The sequence below is a fragment of the Felis catus genome, chromosome A1 (genome assembly GCF_018350175.1).
Source record: "Felis catus isolate Fca126 chromosome A1, F.catus_Fca126_mat1.0, whole genome shotgun sequence".
Lineage (NCBI taxonomy): Eukaryota > Metazoa > Chordata > Mammalia > Carnivora > Felidae > Felis > Felis catus.
In genome coordinates, this window is record NC_058368.1 from 142,837,983 (window position 1) to 142,850,804 (window position 12,822).

Genomic DNA, 12,822 nt, shown 5'->3' on the forward strand with positions numbered 1-12,822 from the left:
GAGCCCTGTATGGGGCTCTGTGCTGACAGTGCAGAGCCTGCTTGGGATTCTGTCCCTCCTTCTCTCTCTCTCTCTCTCTCTCTCTCTCTCTCTGCCCCTCCCCCACTCACATGCATGCAAGTACTCTCTCTCTCTCAAAATAAACTCTAAAAAAAAAAAAAATGTGGTAATGGCAGAATTGGAAGTCCAGAAATAAACCCATACACATATGGTGAAATGACTTTTGTCAAGGATGTTGTGGTATAATAAAAAATAAATATTTGGTCTTTGTCCCCAATTTTTGGCACAGAGCTCCTAAAACCTCTGGAATTTATAGTCTTTGTATGCTAATGAGATGACTCAAGGTGGAGTGAGTGATACCTGGGGGCTTAAATAGGGGCTGGTTCAAGAAGTTGAATCATAAATAGTCGATGATTTCATCAATTATGCCTATGTAATTAAACCTCCATAAAAACCCCTAAATGACAGACTTCAAAGAGCTTTCAGGTTCTGAACGCACTGATGTGCTAGGAAGATGGTGTGTCAAAGAGGGCATGAAAACTCTCTGCCACACTCCTCCCCCTCACACCTCACCCTGTGCATCTCTTCCATTTGGCTGTTCCTCAGTTGTATACTTTATAATAAATGGGTAAAAGGAAGTGTTTTCCTGATTTCTGTGAGCCATCCTAGTGAACTGTCAAGCCTGAAAAGGGGGTTGTAGGAACTCGCAAAGTTACAGCCAGTCAGAAGTATAGGTGATCCCTGGAGTTGCAACTGGTATCTGAAGTGGAGGCAGTTTTGTGGGACTGAGTCCTTAACCACTAACTCTGGAAGTTAAGATCAGAATTCAATTGAATTGTTGGACACCCAGTTGGTGTCAGAGAATTAGAAAATTGAAAAATTGAATGTGGGTATCAGAAGTGGTATCAGAAAAAAGATATCACAGAAGCCAACATAATTCAATGAGCAAAGAACAGTCTTTTCAACAAACAGTGCTGGGACAACTGGCTATGCACAAAAGAATGAAGTTGGACCCCTACCTCACATCATATACAAAAATTAACTCAAAATTGATCAAAGATTTAAATGAAAGAATTAAAACTATAAACTCTTAGAAGAAAACATAGGTATGAATCTTTATGAATTTGGACTGGAAAATGGTTTTTTATATATGAACTACATGCTAAAAAAAAAAAAGAAAAAATATGCATTCTGGACTTCATCAAAATTAAAAACCTTCATGCTTCAATGGACACCATTAAAAAATTGAAAAGACAGCCCACAGAATGAAAGGAAAAAATTGCAAATCATGTATCTGATAAAGGTCTTATGTCTAGAACATATAAAGAACTCCTACAACTCAACAGCAGAAAGACAAATAATCAATTTTTTTAATGGGCAAAGTATATGAATAAGCATTCCTCTAAAGAAGATATTCAAGTAATGTACACGAGAAACACTCCTACATACACATGCCTGCACACGGATGCTATTGGTGATTACCTAAACCCTCAGTTACTTTATACCTTACAGGTCCTCTGTCTCCATCTGGTTTTCTCCCTCTGGATGTCCCAAAGATATCAACTTAACACTTCAAACCCAACCTTTCAAAAATGAAACTCATAGTTTTCCTGATTCTCTGTCCCCATGGCCCCAGCATCCAACCAGGGGTCAAGTTAGAAAGTTAGCCATCGTTTGCTTTTTTTCTCTTCCTCAACACCTAATGCAATCAATCATCAAGTCTAAATAATTTTATCTCCTATCTCTCAGTCCCTGCTGCTGCTCCCTCAGTTCAGACCACAGCCCCTCTACTGTACTGGCAGAACAGCACCCCAAGCAGTCACACACCTCTGGCCGGACCTCACTGCCTTGTTTTTAGCTGTAGCCCAGTGCCTAGCAAAGAGACCTTGTACAGAGCTGGCAAACGTGAGATATTAGTTGAATACATGGCCAAATAAAATGGAGAAGAAAAATAGAATATTAGAAGCTGTGATATGATAGTAAAGTGGGCTTGACATTAATATTCAACAAATTAATGGGACATATATTAAGGATGAAGCATCAAATGGGTAACAGAATCGTAAATAGTAAGCAACCTGAGGAATCATAAAGAAACAAATTATGTTGGATAAACCTGAATTATGGTGAAAAAGGCATCATATACGTTATTCATTTGATACTTGGTATTATGTTTGTCACACTGTGTTATGAAAACAGCCTTGTAAAATTGGGGCAAATTGACCAATATGAACATACACAGCATGAAAAGAGACAGGAATAATGGAAATGGCAGGAAATATGCGAAGAGAGGCTTCCAGGAAATCACTGCCCTTCTATGTGATCATCTTTAAAATCTATACAAGTGATTAAACCATTATAAAGTCAGGATTTTAAAAGTGAATTAAAAAAAATTTTTTTTAATGTTTATTTATTATTTTTAAGAGACACAGAGAGAGACAGAGCGAGCCAGGTTAGGGCAGAGAGAGAGGGAGACACAGAATCTGAAGCAGGCTCCAGGATCTGAGCTGTCAGCACAGAGCCCAACATGAGGCTCAAACCCACCAACTGAGAGATTGTGACCTGAGCTGAAGTCAGACGCTTAATTGACTGAGCCACCCAGGCACCCGAAGATTGAAATATCTTATTCTTCATATCTCAATGGTCATTTAAGGAAGAAAACTCTCTGCCCGTCTCTCATTTTCCATTTTGGACTGAGATTACGAGACAAGACTTATCTATAATACTTGACTCTATTAAAAAAGATACTTGACTCTATAATAAATGTTGAATTAAATGGAGATACTCAGGGTGCTTGGGTGGCTAAGTCAGTTGAACACCCAACTCTTGATTTCAGCTCAGATCATGGGATAGAACCTCGCATCAGGCTCCATGCTCGGCGTGAAGCCCGCTTGGGATTCTCTTTCTCTCTCCCTCTGTCCCTCTCCCTCACTTGTGCTCTCTCTCTTGAAAATTAAAATAAAATAAAATAAAATAAAATAAAATAAAATAAAATAAAATAAAAAAAGAGATACTTACCCAAAGCCTATAGCCACCCAGTAGTTTCTGACTCCCTGATGGGGCCCCACCATAGGCAGAATGTCAGGAGAATAGGTGATAGGACCATTGACGATATTGATGATATCAGCCTTTTTCAAGACTGGAACCATTTCCATGGCAGCTTCCACATGTTCCATAATTCGGTCAAGATCAGACTCAAAGAGCTCCTTTCCAAACCCTGAAGAGACATACCATTGTGGTCAGGATGCCACAATTGCCCTGACAGGTATTCCAAAGTGACTTAAGTTTGAATCAGTTTACATTTAAAGATGGTCTTATGGAAGGTACTTCCTTTTTTTTTTTAAGTCTAAACTTAATATTCACTATCAACAGATAAGTACCCATCACATTTCTGACAATAATAATTTATTTTTGTTGAAATAATAAAATCATGAAAGTTAATCCTCTTAATAATAAATATAAATCTAGGTATATCAACAGTTTTCAACATGTAAACCAATCATAATTTTAAAAAACAAACAATAACTGGTTTGTCAAGAGAGAACTTTTATCTTTTAATTAACCCTAAAAGTCTGATCTATCCTCCCAGTTAAGGGCAAATGGGAGCTTGCAAAGTCATGTCAGAACACAGGGCATAAACAGAAAACTACTCCAGGCTCTAGAATAATGGATGCTAGATGCCTTTTAGCTCTCAGCACAGAAAGAATGGCATGGAGGCCTCCTCCCTCACGCCCGCTCCCATACGTAATTGAGAGCTAGATTCTTAGAAAAGAGTCAGGGTCTTGAAACACATTAATTTCCTCATTCGCAAAAGGTACTGTGATTGAAGGCAGGACCACAGATGAGCCTCTAAAAGAACTTCTCGGGGCGCCTGGGTGGCTCAGTCGGTTAAGCCACCGACTTCAGCTCAGGTCACAATCTCACAGTCCGTGAGTTCGAGCCCCGCGTCAGGCTCTGGGCTGATGGCTCAGAGCCTGGAGCCTGCTTCCGATTCTGTGTCTCCCTCTCTCTCTGCCCCTTCCCCGTTCATGCTCTGTCTCTCTCTGTCTCAAAAATAAATAAACGTTAAGAAAAAAAAAAAAGAAGGAAATCTTTCTAAAAATAATAATAATAAAAAATAAAAGAACTTCTCCACCAATACTGGTGACTTTCCCACACAGCAGTCAGCCAGCTTCTTGTTCCTCCTGTGAAAAGCATGTTGGGTCAGTTGCACGGAGGCCTGCAGACCACGAGGGTTGGACCAGGACATCTACGCACCCAGGGCCAGCTAACAATCTGGCTCTCCCTCCAACTTGGAATTTGGAAATTAAAATATTTGTTCAACATTTATTTGGAAGATGGGGCGCCTGGGTGGCTCGGTCGGTTGAGCATCCGACTTCGGCTCAGGGCATGATCTCACGGTTTGTGAGTTCGAGCCCTGCATCGGGCTCTGTGCTGACAGCTCAGAGACTGGAGCCTGCTTCGGATTCTGTGTTTCCCTCTCTCTCCGCCCCACCCCCTGCTTGTGCTCTGTCTCTCTGTCTTTCAAAAATGAATAAACATTAAAAAATTTTTTTAAAAACAAAACATTTATTTGGAAGACAGGCTGCCAGCAGGAGGGAAGAACAGAAAGGAAGGTTCTCAGGTGGCCGTCAGCCCTCCTGAGATCAGGAGCTCTTCCATGCAAGCCCAAATGTGCAGAGCCAACTCAACAAAACAAAAGCCCTCAGCTAGCTGGCCCAACTTCTCTGCAAGGCAGTTTAATGATCATTCTTGGTCACATGGGCATATGTGTATTGAGGAGTAGGGGAGAACTTCAGTCCCTATCCCAAGTAGCTTATCAAAGTATAATTCTAGGAAGTACAATTTCCTCCATTTCTTTATATCCCCTATAATATTTCAGTGCCCCAATGACATTTTAGTATTTTCTATAGATTGTTTTGTTTACCTCCTTAGGTAACCTCCATCTTTAATTTAGCTCTGTAGAAATGTTTCAATGAAAACAAAACGGGTCCACCTCCCTTACAGAAACTATGGTTCCTCCCGCTTTCGCATAGGGCTTTTCTACATTTATTTATGGAGTAGGGGAGGGCATCAGTTTGCAGGAGCAACCTATCCTGCTCTGTGACAGACTCTGACGCTTTCATTCTTAGTAGGCCGGATATCCTGTCTCTGCTACCTGCCATGTTTCCAACCGTCAAAGCACAATATCAGCTATATCCAAATCTGGAAACTAGACCAGGCAGGTGAGAGAGCGAGGAAAAAGTGGGGAGGAAGGAGGTTGGTGCGGGCAGGTGAAAAATTACCGGGAAGCGGAAGATATGTTTCTTCAGCTTCTCCATCACCAACTGCCTCTTCTCTCTTTCCTTACTTCCTGCTGTGATCGGTGATAAGGGACAGGAGAACAGAGCTGACCTCAAACCCCTCACCTCCAGCGTCCCAGGTATCCAGTAGTCTAATGTTACGGTGTCATCTTAGTCTACAGCCAGCCCCCGCCACAGAGAAGACAAAACATATGTGCCCGACCTGCACACACTTGCATTTGTGGAACCCACCTGGAGGGACTCCATTGGTGACCCACGAGTCCTGCACTTTCATTTTCTCCTGACTTTCATATGGACCAAACAAAAGCCCATCCCTTTCCTGTCGCAGATAATAGGATCCTTCCAGGTCACGGAGCACAGGGAGTTCTCGTTTCAAAGCTTTCACTTCAGGTATAGTTGATGTCACAACATATTGATGCTGGACCGGAATGAGAGGGTGTTCTAGTCCCACCATCTTACCTACTTCACGAGCCCAAAATCCTTAAAGAAAAAAAAGTCATTTTAAAACGCTACCACATACGTAAACATACTACACCTGACACGGATATGGCAATTTATTTTCAGATAAACTATCGAGAAGACTTCAGTACTCATGGAAAGTCTAAAGAATGTGATAACAACTTTAAATTTTTTGTCATTACAAAACTGAACTTGGGGGAAGAGAGTATTTTACCTGCCCCAGCGTTTTGAAGACACCTATAATCTAATAGATACATACTTGTTTTTCAGGAGTTTGTAATTCCTGAAAAAATATTTTGTCTATAAGCAGAGGCAGGCAGGAAAACACATTTATTTGAAAGACAAACCAAACAACCCAAATATATAAAATGTACAAATATTGATAAGAAAGACAGTAATAGACTGACCCTACTCCTGAAACAGAAATGATCAAACAATAGAGGGGCCTGTGTTGATCGGTATAATAATTGTGCACAAGAAAGCCTTCCAAGGCAATCCCTCTATCCCTCAGACCCTCCTCTCCCCACATTACTGATGCCTAAGATTCTGCAAATACAGAATTGTTGTGTTAACTCAAATTTTGAAAATGTATATACTTTGGGAGAGATAGCACAGTAAGTTTTATCTGTTATTGTAAACGCTTGGCTAGAATACCTCTGTAAGATCCTTTCTTGCAACGGGCATGAAGGAACGATGAGTCCGGTAAGTGGGAGTACCTCTATGAGAATGTATCTCAGTTCACAATGTGTACTGAGACTGTCTTACCGGTGGGGATGAATGTTATTTTTACCTTTGCAAAAGAAAAAACCAGATTGTGGCTGAAAGGACCCTTGATTCTCCCCCAGCTGACTCTTCAGTACACAGATGTGGAGCTAAAGTCCAGAGAAGGAAAGAGACATGCCCAATGTCACACTGGGAGACCTTGGAATCATCATACCTTATTGGTTTTCTTCCTATGGGAAGATTTTGTTTTAAAAATCCAAGACACCTTCACTTGCATAAAGGTATTTTAGAATCTAGAATGATTATTTGGCAGGGACATGGTGTTGCCTGACCCATCAGCAGATTATTTGGGGGAAGGAGGTTCTATTTGCTTCTTTGCTTCAGAATAATTTTGAGTAATCGTTCAAATGATTAGAGAATCTTATTCAAGTTATTTCTTTAGAGGTTGTACTCAATTTTTTAACCATTTCTGTTTCTGCTTTTTTTAGGAATCTAATAAAGAGTTCTGAAGCCTATGTGAGGTTCAGAGCTAAATACAGGATCATCGATTATGAATCAGTCTGGGAACCCAGACTATGTACCCTATGTGTCAAAATTTATTTCTACTGGGGTGCCTGGGTGGCTCAGTCGGTTAAGCACCGAACTTCAGCTTGGGTCATGATCTCACAGTTTGTGGGTTCGAGCTCTGCATCAGGCTCTGTGCTGATGGCTCAGAGCCTGGAGACTGCTTCGGGTTCTCTGTCTCCCTCTCTCTCTCTGCCCGTCCCCAACTTGCACTCTGTCTCTCTCTCTCTCAAAAATAAACATTAAAAAAATTTTTTTTAATTATTTCTATTTTACTATCTAAACGTCATCCTTGGGCTTTGTTGTTTTGCTTTGGCCTAATGGCTAAACTGGCCATAAGTGTTTGTTTGTTTAATATTTATTTATTTTTGAGAGAGAGAGATAGAGAGGGGGAGAGAGAGAGAGAGAGAGAGAGAGAGAGAGAGAGAGAGAAAGAGAGAAAACAAGGTGGGGGGGAGGGGCAGAGAGGGAGGGAGACACAGAATCTGAAGCAGGCTCCAGGCTCTGAGCTGTCAGCACAGGGCCTGACGTGGGGCTCAAACTCATGAGCTGTGAGATCATGACCTGAGCTAAAGTCAGATGCGTAACTGACTGAACCACCCAGGTCCCCTGGCCATACTTCTTTAATAGCCCCCTAACTGGATGTCTATTTGCAAACCAAAAATCTCACTTGTGGGCATTAGAGCCTCTTGTTGGTCTTTTAATAATTTAAGGATTTAATTTATTTTTGTTAGTAGGAAGAAGTGAATTTTCAATGGAAGAACTTTGTAAGAAAATATAGGAAAGCCATAAATGCTACTTATATGCACCACAGCAGATTTAAAATATAAAAAGCCAAAATATTTAGCCTAGCAATTCAAACCACTCCAATATCCTCAATACACTTATTTCAATTAAAAGCATAAATTGAAGAAAATAAATTCTTTCCTATTCAAACATATTTATGAATTTCTGAGTCTAATTGCTTGCTTATTAATGCACTTGATCATTAAAATACAGTGGGAACATATGCGTAAGTATTATAGAACTATATGATTTTACACTCCAAAACAAGCCCAATGCTGTTTTACCCTATGGTGGTGGTGTTTGTTGGCATTTTCTTCCTCTTTCTGTCAAGCAAGTTAACCTAACTCTGGTGTGGTTGTAATTCAACTCTCGCTACATCACCCACCCACCAAGTTCAAAGGTAAGAGAGACAAATATGGAAGAATCACTAAAATCTACCATTATGACCTGAGAAACAACAGAAGGGTCAATAAAAATAGTTATTGGAAATGGCTTCTGTTTTTTTTTTTTATGCAATGATTAATAGAAATAGAGTTAAAATGAAGACTGAAGGTTCATAGACAAGTTTACTTGTACAAGGTGGTTTATACGGTGACAGTGATGGTTTGTTTATACAGTGGCATTCTCTGATGCAGAGTGTCAGGCAAAATTAAGCAATTCTCTTTTGGCCGAACACTGGGATTCACATTGGCATGATCCAATCATATTTCTGATTTACCATATTAAGAAAAGTCTTAAGTAAAGTTTATAAAGTTATCTCAGGCTTAATGAGTCAAGTAGAAAAGGAGTCAAGAGAAACATTCTTCACCAGGCAGAGAAAAAACTTACATGATAATAAAATATCTTCTCATGCCCCTGAGCAGTTTCAGGTACCAAAGGCAAGTTAGACTATTTTATCCCAAGAGGTCACAAGTGTCCAAAACTAGTTTTCAGCTCTGCTTGCTCAAGAATAAGGTTACTACAGGGTGCCTGGGTGGCTCAGCCAGTTAGGCTTCCGACTTGGCTCCGATCATGATCTCGTGGTTCCTGGGTTCAAGCCTCACGTCGGGCTCTGAGCGTCAGGCTCTGTGCCTGACAGATTTGACAGCTCAGAGCCTGGAGCCTGCTTCAGATTCTGTGTCTCCCCTCTCTCTCGGCCCTCCCCTGCTTGTGCTCTGTCTCTTTCTCTCTCTCTCTCTCTCTCTCTCTCTCTCTTTCTCTCTCAAAAATAAATAGACATTAAAAAACAAAGTTAAAAAAAATGCAAAAGAGGGGCGCCTGGGTGGCTCGGTCGGTTAAGCCTCCGACTTCGGCTCAGGTCATGATCTCACGGCCCGTGGGTTCGAGCCCTGCGTCGGGCTCTGTGCTGACAGCTCAGAGCCTGGAGCCTGTTTCAGATTCTGTGTCTCCCTCTCTCTCTGCCCCTCCCCCATTCATGCTCTGTCTCTCTCTGTCTCAAAAATAAATAAACATTAAAAAAAAATGTAAAAGAATAAAGTTACTACGTTCTCTCTCCTCTAGGAACATCTATGTAATAGTGTTTCTCTAAAGATGTTTTGCAGACCATCTGGAACAGACACTACAGTACCTGGAGTACTTGCTTAAAATAGAGCTTCTGAGTCCCCACCCAGATCACTTAAATTAGAATCTTTTGAAATCTGGGAAACTTTCCACAGCAATTCATACGTACATCAGTTTGAGAACCAAATATACCAACAGAATGAATGCTGTGTGACAATGGAACAAGTGAAAGGAGGTGGGTAAGGTTAAAAGCCTGTGCCCAGAAGTTATAGCAAACTGATGCTAGTGTTCACGGGATGGGGTGGTGGGAGGGGCAGATAAGCTTTCAAGGAAACAATTATAATCATAATTATTAGACTTATTTTTTCTAGTGCTTACTGTGTGGTACTGGTTCTGTTCAGGGTACTTTACATTATTAGCTACTTACCAGTCATAACAGCTTTCTGAGATGAGAACTATTCTCTCCGTTTTACAAATGAGTAATTTGCCCAGGTCACATGGCTGGCAATACGTGTGTCTCTGGGCCAGAGAGCCCCATAGACCTGGACAATGCTGGAAACACATCAGCAAACGGACACATTTTTTTTTTTTTAATTTTAAAAAAAAATTTTTTTAATGTTTATTTATTTTTGATAGAGAGACAGAGCACAAGCGAGAGAGGGGCAGGGAGAGAGGGACACACAGAATCCGAAGCAGGCTCCAGGCTCCGAGCCATCAGCAAAGAGCCTGATGCGGGGCTCGAACTTGTCGACTGCGAGATCATGACCTGAGCCAAAGTCCGACGCTTAACCAACTAAGCCACCCAGGCACCCCAAACGGACACATTTTTACTTCATGAATATACTAAAGACTCAGCTGCCTTCTGTTACGACTTCACATAAAGAAACTTCTAGCAGGTTATGGTACAGTTGAGTACCATAATGGTGGTGTTTACGTCTTTTATATTTCGGTCACATTTCCAAGTCTATATCCTGGTTGCTTTAATTAGATTTCAGAGCTAGCCTGAAGGCCTTGCCTGAATTTGTGAGGCATCCTTGTCTCGCTAAGTAACTCTGGGATACATCTGTCAGCCACGCATTCTCAAATCACGTTAACACAATGCTTTCTGCAGATGCTTTATTCATAAAACTGATCTCTGTTAATTTCAGTTCTAGAAGCGAGCATACCCAAACCTTTGCCCTCAGTTACTGAGTCTTACCTTCTATACTGCAAATAAGGTGTTTTTTTTTTTTAAGCAGACTTAGAAATAATTAAACACATACTTCTCCACACCTTCCATGGACTACAAATATGCAATCAGTTAGATTTTCTCCAGTAACTTTTACCCAGTGGAAGAGAAGAGATCGAGGAAGAAAAGAAAAAAGAAAAAAAAAAAAAAACAAGATTATGGGCCAGAGATACGACCTGCATGAGATGAAGAATTGAACATTGAGACAGCACAGTTCTTCACACAATTTTCAAGAAGGAGCTGCTTGGCTTACCAAAAACTGAGGATGCGAGAGGGAGTAGATGTGGCCGGGTAAAACGCCTCCGGAAGAAAGAACAAAGAAGGGCATCCTGGAGAACAATCCAGGCTGGAGAAAATTAGGTCCCATGGAGCGGTAAATGCAGGGCCACACTGTCAACCTAATTCCAGGGATTTTTTTCCCAGGCCGGCACCAGAAAAGCTGTACTCCAGGACCTCCTGCCACAGCCCTCCCCCACCCAACCACACAAGATTTCACAGTTGCATAGAAAACTTCACCTGGTAACCACTGCCCTGGGTTTAGGTCAGGTGTCTTTGAGAATTATTCTATCTTTATCTTCAGTGATTCCTTATTCCTCACAGTTTATGGTTTAGAAAAAATTTATTACAGGAGTGCCTGGGTGGCTCAGTCTGTTAAGCATCTGACTTCGGCTCAGGTCATGATCTCGTGGTCTGTGAGTTCGAGCCCCACATCAGGCTCTGTGCTGACAGCTCAGAGCTTGGAGCCTGCTTCAGATTCTGTGTCTCCTTCTCTCTCTGCCCCTCCCCAGCTCGCATTCTCTCTCTCTCTCTCAAAAATAAATAAACATTAAAAAAAAAAAAAGAAAAATGTATTACAGTGGCAATGAATTATGTAAATAAAAGCTTACCATCTTAGGAAAACATCAAAAAATATGTTAAATTAAGTTCTTCTACATTATTTCTCAAAATATCAGTTGGGAGCGTGTGGCTGCCTGAAGCACTGTGTTGAGAGACATGGGAGAACACGCCCAAGCCCATCTGAAATAAGTGCAGTGATCAATTAGTGATGTCTGGTATGGAGGTCAGAGTGTGTTTGTTTCATCTATTTCGTTTGCTATCACTATAAAAACAGTTCAACGGATTTAGACAATAATTTTGTGAGACCATAAAGTTACAAGATTACAAGCAATCCTTGCTACATGCAGAAGAAAATATGAATGATTTCATTGCCTTAGATCTTCTCACAAAATTTAGATCAGTGGTGCCCAAGGATGGTGATGGGTTACCAGATAGGGATTGGGGTAGGGTGGGGTGGGAGGCAAAGCTCAAAAACAAAGCAATGTTTTGTTCCTTTGCTTTTACTGTGTAGGCAAGTCCTTTTACATTATTTTGAATTTCAAATAATATTAAAGAAAGCATAAGATTTTTATGCTTTTCAAATGGAGGACATGGATTAGAAAAATTCAAAAATAGTAACTTAAACTCTTAAATATAATTTGATCTGGTAAATAATAAAGATTGGTTTCATTTTATAATTTAAGTAATGACTCCAAGAGCAGACCACAAGAAAATCAGTTACTGGCTCTTGCTTACTTTGGGTTTTAAATTAACCACTATGAACTACAGGTAAATACAAATTATTAGTCCAGTTCAGACTGCATAAGCATTTTCCTTTGCACAAGAGCTTACCTTTGTATGTCTGATAATTGAAAATGACTTCACAGGTAAATGACCTGTTGGAAAGTGTATTAACTCAGGAATCAAAAGACTCAGGTCCAAAACCTGGCCCCAACATAACTCTGCTGCTTTGCCAAGTAACATGACATTTCTGGAACTTGGTCTCCACAGTGGAAAAATGGGTGGGTTGTGAGATTAACTCAAATATCCCTTTTGACTTCACTAATCTGAGTCCAAATTGTAACAGAACAATGTAAAAAATCAAGGTTATGAAATAGATTTAATAATGTTCTGAAAGGAAAAGAGTTAAAACGTTTTTTGACTGAAGTCAGTGAATCAGAAAAGGATGAGAGAGCACACAAATGATCAGATCTGCTCCCAAAAGTAAACTGAGAACAAAAGGATGCTCACAAATTTGAATACTAGACTTTGGCTATTAGAATAAAGAATGAGGGGCGCCTGGGTGGTGCAGTCGGTTAAGCGTCCGACTTCAGCCAGGTCACGATCTCGCGGTCCGTGAGTTCGAGCCCCGCGTCGGGCTCTGGGCTGATGGCTCAGAGCCTGGAGCCTGTTTCCGATTCTGTGTCTCCCTCTCTCTCTCTGCCC

General features: G+C 40.8%; 1 protein-coding gene across 3 annotated transcripts in view; it reads right to left on the reverse strand.

Annotated features, from left to right (window-relative positions):
• Nucleotides 1-12,822, reverse strand: part of DMGDH (dimethylglycine dehydrogenase) — a 69,277-nt gene that overhangs the window by 41,022 nt on the left and 15,433 nt on the right. For all 3 annotated transcript variants that reach the window (XM_023257800.2, XM_045062508.1, XM_023257803.2), the window contains exons 6-7: nucleotides 5,532-5,780; nucleotides 3,016-3,214 (exon numbers count right to left, since the gene is read on the reverse strand). In XM_023257800.2, coding sequence (XP_023113568.2) covers nucleotides 3,016-3,214; nucleotides 5,532-5,780 — 448 coding nt within the window. The remainder of the gene's footprint in view (nucleotides 1-3,015; nucleotides 3,215-5,531; nucleotides 5,781-12,822) is intronic.